Raw genomic sequence first — 15709 nt, forward strand, 5'->3', positions numbered from 1 at the left:
TTTACATTTGCTATTCCTCTTTACCATGAATCAAATAAATTAACAGCCAAGCAAAATTAACTACTTCATAATCTCATTTGGAATTGTGCTTGGTATTTCTTCTCTCTAAAAAAAAAAATCCTTTTAGTGATTTTGCAACAATTCTTAGACTCAATTCCTGATTCTCTTGGTGTTCATTTATTCCTCCTTACATCTTCATTTGATGCAAAGTAATGAAGACATTGGGTTTAAGACTACCTACACACTGCTTTGATAAAAGATCATATCTTTTTAATGCACTATTAATTCTTTTTCTGTCCTACAACTACATTTACTTTGAATGACTTATACCCATTTAGTCTATGCTTTGCTCAATCTTGGCAATATATAATCATGTCTCTTAACTGCTGACGGTGAGCTTTAGTTAAATGGCATTCCAGCTTTCCAGAGCATATCAAGAAAAATATTACTCAGTAGCGGTAATAGTAAAAATATTTTAATTGATGTGTATTTAGGGATAAGCATAGTATGTCTTTTGTTCCTTTTTTGCTCACCATTAAATGATACAATCTCATGACCAAAACATATTTGCCACACAGCATGTAAATTTGCATTTGCAGATTTTGTGAATATTAACCCAACAACTTAACTGACAACCAACATGAGTATAGGATAGATAAAACCGTGCACAATGCATTCAAGATAGCTGAAATGAGGGGCAGGCAAAAAACAAAACAAAAAAAAAACAAAGTCTGTGGTACAAGAAGACAACAGTAAAAATTACAACATTGTTTGAAGCAGTTTATGTATCTGCAAAATAAAATAACAGAATTTCCCCAATTCCCTAAAATGGTGTCAGTTATGGCAATAAAAAAGATTGGCTCTTCCCAATTCCTAAAAGTCTTGGGGGAAAAGCAACAATTGAGGACATTTCAGGGGAAGGTTGATTGCAAAAGGGAGAGCTAGATAGGTAATGGTCTGGGAGAATAATCTTGGGGCACAGGATGAAGAATCACAGCCCAGGTAATAGCCAGACAAAAGATATCTCAGCCCACAGAGAATGTATCTCAGAAGGCACTCTTCTCTGGCAAGTGAAGGAGAAGTGTGTTCAGACGTACAAGACTCTTTTATTATAACCTTACAATAAAGGCAGTGTGAATACTCATGGTTTCAGTTTTTTCCCCCTGGACTGTAGAAGACTGACAGAAGGTTTAAAATGCGAGGTAGCGATTCCAACAGGTGACAGTAGTTGTGGCTCCATCCCTAGTAGCTAGTTCTGAGTTTGAGAAATTGTCGCAAAGGACTTCCAGCTATAGAGAGCCCCTTCCTATCACCTAATTCTTTCTTACATGCCTTAACCAAGCCTGCTGCGCCCTCTTCATCCTTTTCCCCATCCTCCTCAGATGCAGTAAGACCCCTAGATATGATGCTTAATACTGAACAAACAACTTTGTTTTGTTACTGGCATAAAGAACTAGACGTTAAAATAGTTCTATTTTGCTGTTTGCCATAAACAAGAAGCATACTAATCTATAGGCAGATCTGCACAAATACATACCCGTATTTTTTGGGGTATAAGACGCACCAAGGTTTTGAAGAGGCATTTTTTTAAAAAAAGTTTTTGTACTCTGCAAACCTCCCAAAACGGTTTTTTTAAAAAAAGAGCAAAAAACGGGCCCGTTTTTTGTCAAAAAAGGGCATTGGGAAGCTTATAGAGTGCTCCTGGGGGCAAAATTGAGAAAAAAACCAGCCAATTTTTTGCTCATTTCTGCCCTCACCAGTGCCCAGGAGCTCTCTGAAAGCCTCCTACAAGCTTTGCACGGCCATTTTGGCGAAGGGGCGGGGTTTCAGGAAGCAAAAAAAACCGCTGTATTTGATGTATAAGATGCACCCAGATTTTCAGCCTCTTTTTTGAGGGAAAAAGGTGGTCTTACACTCTGAAAAATACAGTAATAATGTTATCACACTATAGCTTTTGAACTTGTCCCCTATCCACACATGTGTCCTTGGGAAATGAGTCCATTGAACTTAAATGGGCTCCAGAGGATGGTAGAGGACAGGAAGGCCTGGAGGAACATTGTCCATGGGGTCACGATGGGTCGGACACAATTTCACAACTAAAAACAACATTACACAACAGCCAACAACCCCACCACCTCCTTTTTAAATACAAAAGTGTATTTTAAGCTCCCAAATATTCACACAATTGAACAATCTTAGTTGCCTTGCACAGGTCCCTGGGAGCATGCTCCATCCTCCTTTTCCTCACACTTTGTTTGATTCCTTTGCCATTTTCTTGAAGGTTATAATCCAAAGACAGGTGGGCTGATCACCATCTCTGCTAACCCAGTCTGCTCCATCCAGCTGTCACAAACTAGTCCTCAGTACAATTCACTTGCACCTATGTTGCAGGCAAGCAGACCAACAATTTCTCCTTCACTTTTAATTTCTGACTCAGTTTGATCTCCTCTGTTAATCTTTCTCTTCCCATCTTGGTCTCTCTGGGTCAAACATGTCTGTGTCAAACACTAGTTTGGTATAGTAGTGAAGATACTGGGCTAGAAATCAGGAGGCTATGAATTCTAGCCTTCCCTTGGGAATCTAACTGAATAACAGTTCTCTTTCCAGCTGCAAAGAAAATATAGAGAAGATTCATTATATATAATGCTTTGAGTTGTTCACCTCCCTCCCAAAGTCAGAATGTAAAAATGATGACCTTAGGGGTCAGCAACCTTAAACACTCAAAAAGCCACAAAGGTCCTAACGGAAAGCCCCACCCATTCAATTCTGGAGCCGACAGGAAGTCCTGTTTCCCCACCATAGAGTCTCCTCCTAGCACGGTGTCCTTTTTCCTCTACCTGTCCTAACCGAAAGCCTTATCAATTGTGGAGCTGACCGGAAAACCTGCCCCTTGCGATTGAGTCTCCTCCTGGCACACCCTGCTTCCCCAAAACCGGAAGCTCTTCTCAATATTGTGGTGCTGACCCGCGACAGGGAGCCACAGAAGAGGGATGTAGGAGCAACATGTGGCTCCGGAGCTGTGGGTTGCTGACTCCTGCCCTAGGTCTATATTTTTGTATGGAATTCCACACTTCTTATATGTTTTTCCCCAAGTTGTAATTTCCATTTCTCCCTCTCAACACCATTGGCAGCCTTCCTCAGCTCTTTGTAAAGTCCTCATTTCTGTTTTTCTATTCTGCTTCCCACCTATTATGACCCATAGGCACCTAGATGTCTAGCCCCCATGTTGTTTCTTTGCTTTCATGGCAAATCCCTACCAGTTTGCTCAACTTTATTTCTACAACTTCCTGGAGTTGAATTTCCTGGAGGCTTGCTAGTAATTCTGCACAATCAAGCCAAGCACACAGGAATGGAAAAGACAATCCAATTATTCAAGTAACTGAGTGTTCCATAGTTGACCTTCCACGAAGGTCAGCAGCAGCAACCACCATAGCTTCCTGTTTGGTTTCTGAAATTATATAAGATCTTTGCTGGAGGGGATGTGGGGGTGGAGAGGAAGGTTGGCGATCCTCAAAAGAAACCCACAGCTTTGTGTAATTGGAATGGCCTCATTCTTTGTGTCACTGAATGTAGAACCCATTATATACAATTTAAAGAGTATTCTAATCTGTAACTGTGTTTATTTTGCCTCCTTCTCCCTAATACTTGATTCATTTCCACTTTATTCTTTTTCATTTAATTATCTAGTACAATGCTTTTGGGAATATGGAAAGTCCTCTGGCATATGAGTCAAACAGTTAAAGTTAATCGAAATGTTTACATCTTTTTAGAACAGGGTACCAAAACAGTAGCAATAGCACTTAGACTTATATACCGCTTCACAGTGCTTTGCAGCCCTCCCTAAGCGGTTTACAAACTGAGCATCTTGCCCCAAACAATCTGGCTCCTCATTTTACCAACCTCAGAAGGATGGAAGGCTCAGACAACGGGTGATCAGTAGAAGTAGACTGCAATACTGCATTCTAAGCATTGCGCCACCGCGACTCTTATATATGCTGTTTGTTAGGACAAGCCATGTCGTAAACCAGCTATTCTTGTTTTCTTTCTTTCTTTCTGGTATAATGAAAAGAACAACTTTGATGCAATTAATCTTTGGTTGTGATAAGAGAAAAAAAATAATTTACACAATCTGCTTCTTGTTTACAAAGCAATACAGATGTAAAAATTGAAGAAAAAAAACCCTCAAAGAACTGTTAATAGATAAAATATTCTTCTTGTTGGGTCTTTAAATTTCTTTAATGTTTTATTTGTTGTATGTAAAGATGAAAAATACGATTCCAACCCTGTGAATTACATTGATTAATAGTTGAGAACTCTATGGGGTCTTGATGAATGCCTATGAAATGAAAGTTTACAATACTTGAATATCCACTTTGCCCCACAAAGTAAAAAACAATATAATTGTATTAGGGCAAGAAGAACCCTTGCACCCACCCAGAAATTGAATTTCAACTCAGAGGATGAAAGGTACAATGGGAAGTGTAACACACAAACATTGTGGCTTCCCACTTTTGTGTTGAAGGGACCATTTAAGGCTCTTCTGGATTGAAAGGATTAGCCAGTAACATTGCCATTGCTCATGGGATGCCCATGGGACCTTCTTTCATCTCCCCGTCAAGAAGCTGGAGCAAGTGATGGGCGCTCACCCCAGAAGCACTTGGGACTCAAATATGGGTTTGCTAATCTCTAACCCAGTGTCATAACCATGTGAATCACAGAGTTCTCTTTAGCAAGATTTATTTAAAAAAGGATAACCACTCCAACAAGTGAGTTAATTTTCTAAATGAAAATTTAAAAGTGAAATGAAAATTATTCACTTGTTGGATCCATTATGTATTCAGTATATATTTAGCTGGTAACTTTCTGAATTTCTCATAACTTGACATGATGAAGGGAAACAGCTCTGGAATCTGAGGCTAGTTGTTTATATAATAGCTGCATCTTATTAATCTGACAATCATTTATTACACCTGTAGAGGTCATCTTTCCTTCTCATATACAGATTAATTATTAATTTAGAAGAAAAACATTGTGGAAGATAAAAATGGAGATGGAAGGTAATGTTTATTTCACTCTTCCGATTTTTGCTTCCTCGGGAGGAAAAATCTGACAAAAGCTTTGATAGTTCTTTCAACTGTATTTAACCAAAATTTTTGTAACAGACTCATCTGCTGAGAGAGTTAACAAAAATTTAAAATCTCGACAGCATAATTGTTACTGACAGCCTGAGGGGATTTTTGGTTTGTTTTAACCTTTCTGCAGATGCCTATGTTTTGAAGTTTATTACTTATTCAAATATTGAAAATGAGAGTTTTCAGCACAAAACTGAATGAGAACTAAAGAAACAATATTCTCTATGTATCATTATAACAAGGCTTTTTGTTCAGTATTTCATTTTTCATGAAGATAATTTACTCGAAGAAAGCAAATATAGCTCTATTAAAATGAGCATGAATGTTATTGATCTGTAAGAAATCATCTTACAGATTTGATCCCCCGTCCCACTATGCTCTATATGTACATTGTAGATCGATTGATTATTATGTGGAATCAAATTGTTTTCAACTCCTAGCAACCCCATAGATAGATTTTCTGCAGGATGATCAATGCCTAATCTGTTCCCTCAAGTCTTCCAAGCATGCACTATTTTCCTATTTTAGTGACAATTCACCCATTTTACAAAGATATTTCTGGACTCTTAATAGTTACTTTTCATTTTTACCACCTTGGAAAGCTCAGTGTACATCTGTAAACTTAGTTCTCTGCTTACTCTAACTTTTGGTAATTTATGAACAATTTAAAATGGTGTTCTTCAAAGCAGATCATTAAGGAACTCCTTATTTCCCTCCAGGAGTAAAAATGTTCATTTATTTCTATTGTTTGTTTTCTATTTTTTAACCACTTAGCAAAAATAACTTTTTATGCCATGGCCACTAAGTTGTCATGGCTAAGAATACCTTTGACCCATATTATTGTACTGCCAACTTTCCGTGTATTGCTTCTAAATTAAAAAGAATATTTTTAAAAAAATATTTTTAAAAAATGGTAAATGAGTTGTTGATAGACTTGTTGGTGTTTATAATTTCAGCTCATTAGCTCTAGCCTTAACTCAAAATGGCTTATTTTCTCAGGAGATAATGGGCTGTGATTTCACTATTATTTTGACATGACACAAGAATAAAACGTGAAAGGACATCCTGCTGTAAATATAATCACATAGTATGCTTTCATCTTGGCAATTTCCCTGAATTCATCTGAATTTTTCTTTCAATATTAAAGTTTATAATTTAATTGGCTAGAGTCAAAGTGGAAGAATGACCTGGTTCATTATTACATTAAGCTGGTTTACCTTTTGAAAAAAAGATAGGGTTGTTAAACAAGCTGTAAGATGTAGGATTCAGACATTGTGCTAGGACCAAACCTCATTATAATTTAGCATTATACATGAATAAGAATGTGCTGCAAAGTTCACCTGTTTTTCCATTTTTGAATGAACAAAGAAAGCAGTAAGACAAAAGTTAACATTTAACCCTTAAAAATTAAAAATGCTATTTTATAATAGGCTTATTAAAGTTTACAGATACAAAGATAAAAAAATCTAAACTAAACTAACTAAAGAAATCCAAAAACTAAAAAAAGTGCAGAGACATTTTTGAAAAAGAAGACAAAAATCATTAATAAAAAGGAAAAAAGATGTGAGCAAATAACTTTCTCCATCATCACAACAAGTACAAACAATTGCTGTAACTTGTCGCTTTTCTGGTACTACAACACAATAACTCTTCCTCCCATATCTCATCTCTAAACTGCAAGCAAATTTGACATATATTTTTTTTGGTAAATTCAAGATAAAATGTTGTGCAGGCACTTCGTCTGGCTTATTATTTGTACAGTATTACTCCTTCAATTGTTTAGCCATCACCCAGTTTCATTTGTAAATTCAACATCTTTTTCCATACCATTCTTTTGGTCTGTCATTTTAAAATCCATTCACAAATTAACTTCTGAGTGCATTGTTACCAAATATCATAAATTCTTCCAAAGTTAGAATATTTTGCTCCAATTTGTACCAGTGGGTCTCTAGGAACTTAATTTAATTATGCCAGAAGAAATTTTCTTAATTTAAACATTATGCAATCTTTCTATTTATTTTTCATCTTTGTTTATTCTGGTTTAAGATTTAATGAAATCATTATTTATTTTTAATTGTATGGTAGATATTTTAATTTTCCTATAAGCCGTAAGCTATCAAGAGTCATCAGATAATGGTTGTATATAAGTGCAATATCTACTTAGTAAATAAACTAGGAATGTATTCTGGGATACCTGTACAGCTTTTTCTATAAGAAAAAAAATCTTTAGATCACAATTGCATAGAAATAGACATGCATTACACATTGCTCATTGCTTTCATTTACTCTATATATTTTCTAAATGTGCCTTATAGTGTCCTATTTGTTTATAAAATATATTTATACTCTACTTTTTGAGCTAGCTAGGTTTACAGAAGTTTAGAAATGAATTGAATTCAAAAACATAGAAGACAAAATCTTTTGAGACTTGGCATATGTTGATAGAATCTAAGCATTTTTGTAAATGAAATACTAGCCAGAGACAGAGATGCCACTAAATAAAGCATGTTATAATATATAAACTGAAAAGTATTCTGGAAATTTGCAATTATTCTAATTACAATTGCTCAAGTTCCAGTTTCTTTCCAAATAAACTCTGCTAAAGATGTTCTCTTCTGATGATGACAGCCAAGCTACATCTTTAACTTCTTTTGAACTAGACATTATTATATGTCAATGCATTGTATGTCCATTCTGTAGGAGAAATCCATGTCAACCTGCAACAGTGATACATGTAATATGAAATTTTGTATTTTTTCATCATGGCAGCAAAGCGAGAAAAGTTGAATCATGTAGCTGTAATCTACCTGTTGATAGCATATTATATCATTTCCCTTTTAGACTAAAGAAAAAATCCCAGTCTATTGAGATTTCTGCATCAGGTTATGAACCTCTGCCATCAGCAGCACAACATGACCTGCAACCAACTAAGCCTACAGCTCTTAACAACACAACAACATCTGAAGAGGAGCAGAATAACACTGCAAATTCCCAGCGGCGCAATCCACGGAAGGGTGAATTGAAGAGATACTACACAATTGGTAAGTGAACAGACTACTTTCTCCATCAAAAATATCTAATGGCCTTGTCTTGTGGAATGATCAGTAGAATATTCATTCATTTGCTAGATGAACATTAGAATGTGTTTTTAAGTTGTCATCTGCACATGCAATAGCCAGATCATGATCTGTTTTATTCTTCCATTTTGGCAGCATGTTAGGTTTAGGAAGGTACTAAATGCTTAAAGAAGAAGTGATTTTTTTCATCTCCCAAATAAGGATTATGAAATATTATAAATGTAATTAGCAACCAATTTTAATGAATGGCAGATTATTTTGTAGAAGAGCAAGAGACTAGTAGAAATAGAAAGTTATGATTGGTACCATTTTGTTATTCCGTACTCTGGTAACCTGACCTTTGGGGATGATTCACAGATATGAACATTGCTAGGATTTTTAGACTGCATTTTCTTGAAGACGTATTATTGTAGGAGGCAAATGCAGGCCTGCAATGTCTTGTGATTGCATCTAATGCCTAACACATTACAAATGGAAGGCATCTATTGTTGAGAAATTACTGTATTTTTCAGAGTATAAGACGCTTTTTCCCTCAAAAAAGAGGCTGAAAATCTGGGTGCATCTTATACACTGAACACAGCACTTTTTGCCTCCCGAAATCCCGCCCCCTTCACCAAAATGGCTGTGCAGAGCCTCTAGGAAGCTTTTAGAGAACTCCTTGGGGCTTGGAAGGGCAGAAATAAGTGAAAAACGGACCGTTTTTTGCTCAATTTTATTCCCCCCCCAGCTACGAGGAGCACTCTATAAGCTTCCTAAAAGTTATCCATGCCCCCCTTTTTAGCAAAAAACGGGCCATTTTTGGCTTGTTTTTGGCCCATTCCCACCCACCCAGGAACACACTGCAAGTCCGCTAAAGGCTATTCATGCCTTGGGGAGGGGGAAACAGGGCCATTTTTGTGAAAAACGGGCCGTTTTTGGGAGGTTTGCAGAGTGCAAAAACTTTTTTTATTTGCCTCTTCAAAACCTTGGTGCATCTTATATTCCGGTGCGTCTTATACTCCAAAAAATACAGTATATAACAGGAAAACATACTCTCTATTATTTATTTTTCTAACTAAGAAGTATAGATATTTTGACTATGATTCTCCATACTTTCTTGAACATACTCTGAAAATGACTTGCATAACAGAGATGCATATAATAACTTAATTTATTTTCACATAATACCTCTAATTAATTTTTGATTGATTATGTGCCATCCAGTCAATGTTGACTCTTAACAACTATGTAGATAGATTTTCTGCATGGTAATCTGTTCCTAACCTGGTTTTTCAGATGTTCCAACATTGTCATTATAACAATCAATCCAGTTTACTGACAATCCTTTTTCCTTCCTCTTTTCCCAACACTAAAGCCTCCAGAGAACTGAATTTTATAGTTATGGGGTCTGTTTTTTTACTGCGAAGGCCCAGTGGCTCTCTATTTTTCTGCTAGCTATCCCGGAATGCAAAAGGGAGAAAATTGGCTAATGCTAATTGCTTTGCCTTGCTCTAATCCAGGGGTGGCGAACACGCGGCTCTCGAGCCGCATGCGGCTCCCGGCCAAAATGAATGCGGCTCTTTGCCTCTTATCATTGTTTTGTATACTGTGGCTCTTTGCCAAGTTTGGATTTTGTCCCTTTCGGCGCTAAACCCGGATCGCGCGCTCCCTTTCGGCGCTAAACCCGGAAGTACGGTCTTGCCCCGCCCCTGGCGACGCGACGACGCTTGCCTGCGCTCCACCAGCTCGGCTGGGAACGGAGACGTTTCTCTGCTCAGCAATGTCTTCAGTGGAGTGGTGGCAGTCTGGCAGGCTGAGCCTGCATCCCTTTCAGGCGCTCCGCTCCGCTGAGGAAACGTCTCCATTCCCAGCCGAGCTGGTGGAGCGCAGGCAAGCGTCGTCGCGTCGCCAGGGGCGGGGCAAGACTGTACTTCCGGGTTTAGCGCCGAAAGGGAGCGCGTGGTGTGGCTCTCTGACTCTCACAGTTTAAAATTTTGGCTCTTTTTGTTGAACTTGTTCGCCACCCCTGCTCTAATCACTTGCTTTTATGTCAGGAAAAGAACAACCACAGCCCATAAATTTCTTTCTCTTTGGACAACATTCAGGCCTCCATTATTAACGTAGAACAGGATGTACATCAGATGATGAAATAAACCATGTTTCTGCTTCTCATTTACAAGTTCTTACTTGTTCCTCTTGCAACCACTTGGAACTACTTCTGAATCTGGTGTACATTTTCTGTACTGTTTGTAGTGGCAGATTATAGTGTTGGATTGTAATATTTTAAGAGTTATTTCTGTTGGTGAAGTATAACAACTAAAATATAGTAAATAAAAATGCAATGGTGGTAATACAGAAAAGGCAAGAATGTATAGTATACATAATAATGACTAAAATAAAACTCAGGAGAAAAAAAAGAGAGATTCTGGTAGAAAACAAGACATCTGGTCCATTTTGATACTGAATACCAGGAAGAAATAGTGCTAGCTTTGTTTTTTCTGGACTTTGCTATTTCTAACTTAAACGGATATAGATTTGACAGTATTTCTTGTGAAAAAACAAAGTTTTTTGCAAATGAAAGCTGCCAATGCTCTACTTTAATTTCTTACAAATGTTTAAGCTGGCATTTATAGGTTTGTAACTTTCGAAGAGTTTTGCCTGAGCAATAAATGGGAAGTTCATTATTAGTATCATCTGAGAACCATTTAATGCTCTAGGAATTTTGTACCAAATGAAGAACATCCTAAAGTGCATCCAAACCAGAGGAAAAGTTAGATTTTGGTTTTTGCACACAGCAGTCATAAAAGACGAAAGTAATTTTTTTTAAAAATCTGGAGCCAGAAGTCAGTCTGGCACTGTGTGACAAAATTGCTAATCAACAGAAACGATATTTTATTACTATGTGCTTAGATGAGGGGTTTATAACAGGGCCAGTTGCCATGCCCCTCAGACATAGAAATACATTCTTCACAGACAAAAGGAGGACAAATAATTCTTAGCAGGTAGTTTTTAGAGTCAGAAGAAAGCTAGAAGAGAAAATTTAAAAGTAAGATAAACAAATATTTTCACAGAGGCTAAACTGATGTTTATTTACCCAGTATCTGGAATAGGATATATTTTGTAAGCAGTTGCCTCTATAAATAGAAAAATCCATGCACATTTTCTCTCTGAGCTTACTTAGCTAGTCTATCCGGGCCCCCACTTCTGATTTTGAGTAGAGTATTGTATTTATTTGGATGGAAAATTAGGAGAGGCTGACACTTACTTCCTATAGCAATTAGGAACACTTGCAGCCCTTTGTTCCAATTTTTGTCCAAACTGTATAGTATTTGTGACATTTCATGGCTTCTGGGCTGATGTGACTTCACATTGACGTGGAAGATTCTGAAGGTTCAAGAAGGTTTTTGTGACAGGTACACCAAATAGAGGAAAGTTGCAGAGATACTCTATTTCAGGGGCACCCCAAATAACGTTTATGTATTTTCAGTCTGTAGCATATCTAGCTAAGTTTTGGAATGATTTCATTGAAAACTCAGATAGCTGTACCTCACAAAGTCAACCAATTTTTAATAGATAGTAAGGAGCAACAGCAGTTTGGTGGTTCATCCATTTTTATAGGAGAAGGACTGGTAGAGTCTGGGGTGGGGGAGTTAAGAGAGAGATCAGCCTAGTATCATTCCATTCCCACAAGCAGTCTTAACCCAACCCCTCTTAAATTCTGTTAACTCTTTATCTAGTGCCAATTTATTGCTGACCATTTGTGGAGTAGATAAACAATTTAGCGGAATAGATAAACGTCAGACCAGAACCACATATTAAGTTAATTTTAATTGATCAGATATTTTGAGTGTAGGCTTGAATAAATCTATGCTGCAATTTAATGGATGGCCCTGATCCTCTATGCACCCCATTAAGTTCAACATTAAATTTGTGTGAGATAAGGGTCAACAGAATTTAGGTTGTACTTAGACCATTTGTGAGAATGTAATGACTGTAGGCTGATGATGCACTTAACTCCACCCCCAGCTCCATCTGCTCTTCTCCTACATGATCTCTTGTAAAGGATACCTGTGAGCAGATGCTTCTAACTGTTTTGCTTTATGTAACATCTGGTGGACCAAATCATACAAAACTGGGTGCGACCACTTTTTTGAAGCCAGAGGAAGCATTTTGATTGTTGTTTGCAACAATGGACAGAGGGAAAGAGATAGACGAAAATGTATTCAGTAAGCCCAGTTATCACCAGAGGGAGTGAGAGCTACACTCTGGATTGGTTTGGAGCAACTCTGTTTTTTTGCTCCTTAATACTCCACCTTCCACACACACAATATTCTGAAATGTTCTTTTCCATTTAAAGTTGTTGTGGTAGTTAGAAAAGAGGTGTTTCTTGCTATATGTTAATAGTTTGGGGAATACTGCTGCGTTTTCCCCGAAAATAAGCCAGGCTCTTATTTTCTTTTGACCTGTGAAATAAGCGCTTGGCCTTATTTTCGGGGAGGTTTTATTATTTTTGAGGTGCAGGAGGCGGTGAGCAAGGTCACCTGATGGCTGCTGCTGTGTTGCAATATTTTTGGGGAGGGCTTATTTTAGCGTATGCGCTCAAAAGCCCAATTGGGCTTATTATCCGGGGAGGTCTTATTTTCAGGGAAACAGTGTAGGGTGTGGGGTAGAGAATTTATTTATTTTAATAATTATTGCATTGCATTTTCTAGCCCAATTTTATTGTAGGCCATGCAATGTCAGTTCAGAGTCTGGTGGTTCCTAAATTAATTTCACTGATCTCAGGTGATGATTCAGAAAAGTTGCAACCACTGTACTTTTGATATGAAAACATCTAAACATTGATTTGATTCTGCTGAGCTGGAAAGCTAAGCAAATTAAAGCAGGTTATACTAGGACAGGCGGCCATGAAGAAATTCAAGGACTGTTCTCTCTCATTATTTGAATATATTTCTTCATTTAGGCATAGCGAAAAGCCATCTCAGCTTCAGTTACTAATATCTTCTACTATTGGAGCTATCCCTCAGACACTGGAGCTCAACTGTCACCTGTGCTTATTGTAGGATTTAATTTCTAAGTCAGCGATCAACAACCCATGGCTCTTGAGCCACATGTGGCTCTTTCATCCCTCTGCTCCCTCACTCAAAATAATGTGCGACATCCACTTGCACATGATTTATTGAGCTTTTCGACCCCCTGTAGGCCAATCACAGATAAATCCAACAAATGAAAAGTTTCAGAAGTAAACAGAACGTTTAATTCAACTACATATGTTAGTTTTGTGGCCGTTCAGGAAATAGTCAGACAAGGAAAGTGTTTTGTTGCTCCCTGAGTTTTCTTTTCTGTGGAAAATGGCTCTTTGAATGTTTAAGGTTGCCAACTCCTGTCCTAAGTCGTCTTATACAATGTGGCTCAATCCACAAAGGAAATTCAGAATAATGTGTCCCTGTTCCATTTGAAAAAAAAAAGTGTCCCCATTAAATAATTTTCAAATTGCCCCAGGTTATCCATAATCCTAATTCCTTTCACTAGAAGGAGAGTAAACCTCACTTTTGCATTGACATTATTAATTGTACCAGCTTCTTATTCAGTTCAATACAATACAATACAATACAATACAATACAATACAATACAATACAATACAATACAATACAATACAATAGCAGAGTTGGAAGGGACCTTGGAGGTCTTCTAGTCCAACCCCCTGCCTAGGCAGGAAACCCTATACCGTTTCAGACAAGTGGCTATCCAACATCTTCTTAAAGACTTCCAGTGTTGGGGCATTCACAACTCCTGGAGGAAAGCTGTTCCACTGATTAATTGTTCTAAGTGTCAGGAAGTTTCTCCTCAGTTCTAAGTTGCTTCTCTCCTTGATTAGTTTCCACCCATTGCTTCTTGTTCTACCCTCAGGTGCCTTGGAGAATAGTTTGACTCCCTCTTCTTTGTGGCAACCACTGAGATATTGGAACACTGCTATCATGTCTCCCCTAGTCCTTCTTTCTATTAAACTAGACATACTCAGTTCCTGCAACTGTTCTTCATGTTTTAGTCTCCAGTCCCCTAATCAGAGAAGTTCAGAGAATAGACACATTCAATGTATTTGGTGCAAAGAATGGTAGGGATTTCTGCTTGTGTCTTATTTTTCTTTTCTTTTCTATTGAATTTCCACCATATAGTATGTTTGTGTATGCGTGTATGTTTGTGTGCATCTCTGCATATACAGATGTATGCTAACAGTTTAGGGCAGCAATTATTCAATATTTATGGCCTCTACAGTTTAATAAATACAGTTGTTAATTGCCAAATATATTCATGATGAAACATATAATAGTAGGCAGCAGCAGCATACCATGAATTCAATGTATCATTGGTATGCCAGTTATATTTTTTAATCTATTCGGTTTGCATAAGATAAATGTTTGCATAAGACAAATGCTTTTTTTCCAGTACTAAAAAAATTGTGGCAAAAACAATTCACTTCTAAAGCTGCAAAGGTGCAGTATGATTGTTTTGTTTTTTTTGCTGAAAGAACATGAACATACAAGATACTTAGGTGTATAATTAAAATATTGGGAAATCTGGTGACAGATTGAATGATCTTCTTTCCTTTTTGAAAGAATCAAAACAATGAGGACATTGACGGCCTGTTTATTTCTTTGCCTTCCATTTCAGATTTTTTTTTTTTTGTAGCTATAAATGTTTGAGGAAATATATTTTTGGGAGGTTTTTTTTTAAAGTAAGAATGTGTCTCAGAGAAAAATAGTGACTTCCTGGTCTATTCAGGTTAAGGAACATACACAGCATTAATCGGTAATAAAACTGAGCTCATTGTTTGTATCAGCTGGAGCCTTATGGCTTATTTTTTCAACTAAATAACATTTGTGGATTAGATGTGTATGAAAGCAGTTATGCTTTTGGATGCTGTATATTTTATGAGCCACACATTCATAATCTAGGTCTTTAAAAATGTCAGCTAAGATCTATATCAGGGTCACATTTTCAGATGAACATGGCATGCCCCTAATTCATCTTTACATAGCATAAATGTTCCTATTTTCATTGTCTTATGGTTTCCTAGGGCTAGAGTATAATTCAGTTTTCAAAACAGCTATGAATTTGATAATGATAATAATTAACAAATTTGGGCAGCAGTCTACTAATATTGCATACATTTTTTTTTTGCAAAATCATTGAAAATTGAAATGAAAGGAAAAGAATAAAGGAAGGAAGGGGGAGGGCGAGGGAAGGAAGGAAGGAAGGTAAGTAGGTAGGTTCCAAAGTTAGCATCTCTCTCTCTCTCTCTCTCTCTCTCTCTCTCTCTCTCTCTCACACACACACACACACACACACACACACACACTAATTTCCTTAACATCTAGTAGAACAACTCTTAATGTTTATGGGACTCCTGAAGAGATAGGATACTTTTGGTGCCTTACAGATATTTTACTATAGGATTTCCTGTCTAGGCGGGGGGTTGGACTAGAAGACCTCCAAGGTCCCTTCCAACTCTGTTATTC

At 37.3% G+C, this 15709-nt stretch overlaps 1 protein-coding gene and 1 long non-coding RNA gene across 6 annotated transcripts in view; one reads left to right on the top strand and one right to left on the bottom strand.

Annotated features, from left to right (window-relative positions):
* OXR1 (oxidation resistance 1) overlaps positions 1-15709 on the top strand; it is a 249405-nt gene that overhangs the window by 131766 nt on the left and 101930 nt on the right. For all 5 annotated transcript variants that reach the window (XM_081952815.1, XM_081952819.1, XM_081952817.1 and 2 more), the window contains one exon: positions 7974-8173. In XM_081952815.1, the coding sequence (XP_081808941.1) occupies positions 7974-8173 (200 nt within the window). The remainder of the gene's footprint in view (positions 1-7973; positions 8174-15709) is intronic.
* LOC309391947 overlaps positions 1-15709 on the bottom strand; it is a 58132-nt gene that overhangs the window by 2126 nt on the left and 40297 nt on the right. The window lies entirely within an intron of this gene.

This window comes from Natrix helvetica (assembly GCF_964273705.1).
Source record: "Natrix helvetica genome assembly, chromosome: 4".
In the NCBI taxonomy this organism is placed as follows: domain Eukaryota; kingdom Metazoa; phylum Chordata; class Lepidosauria; order Squamata; family Natricidae; genus Natrix; species Natrix helvetica.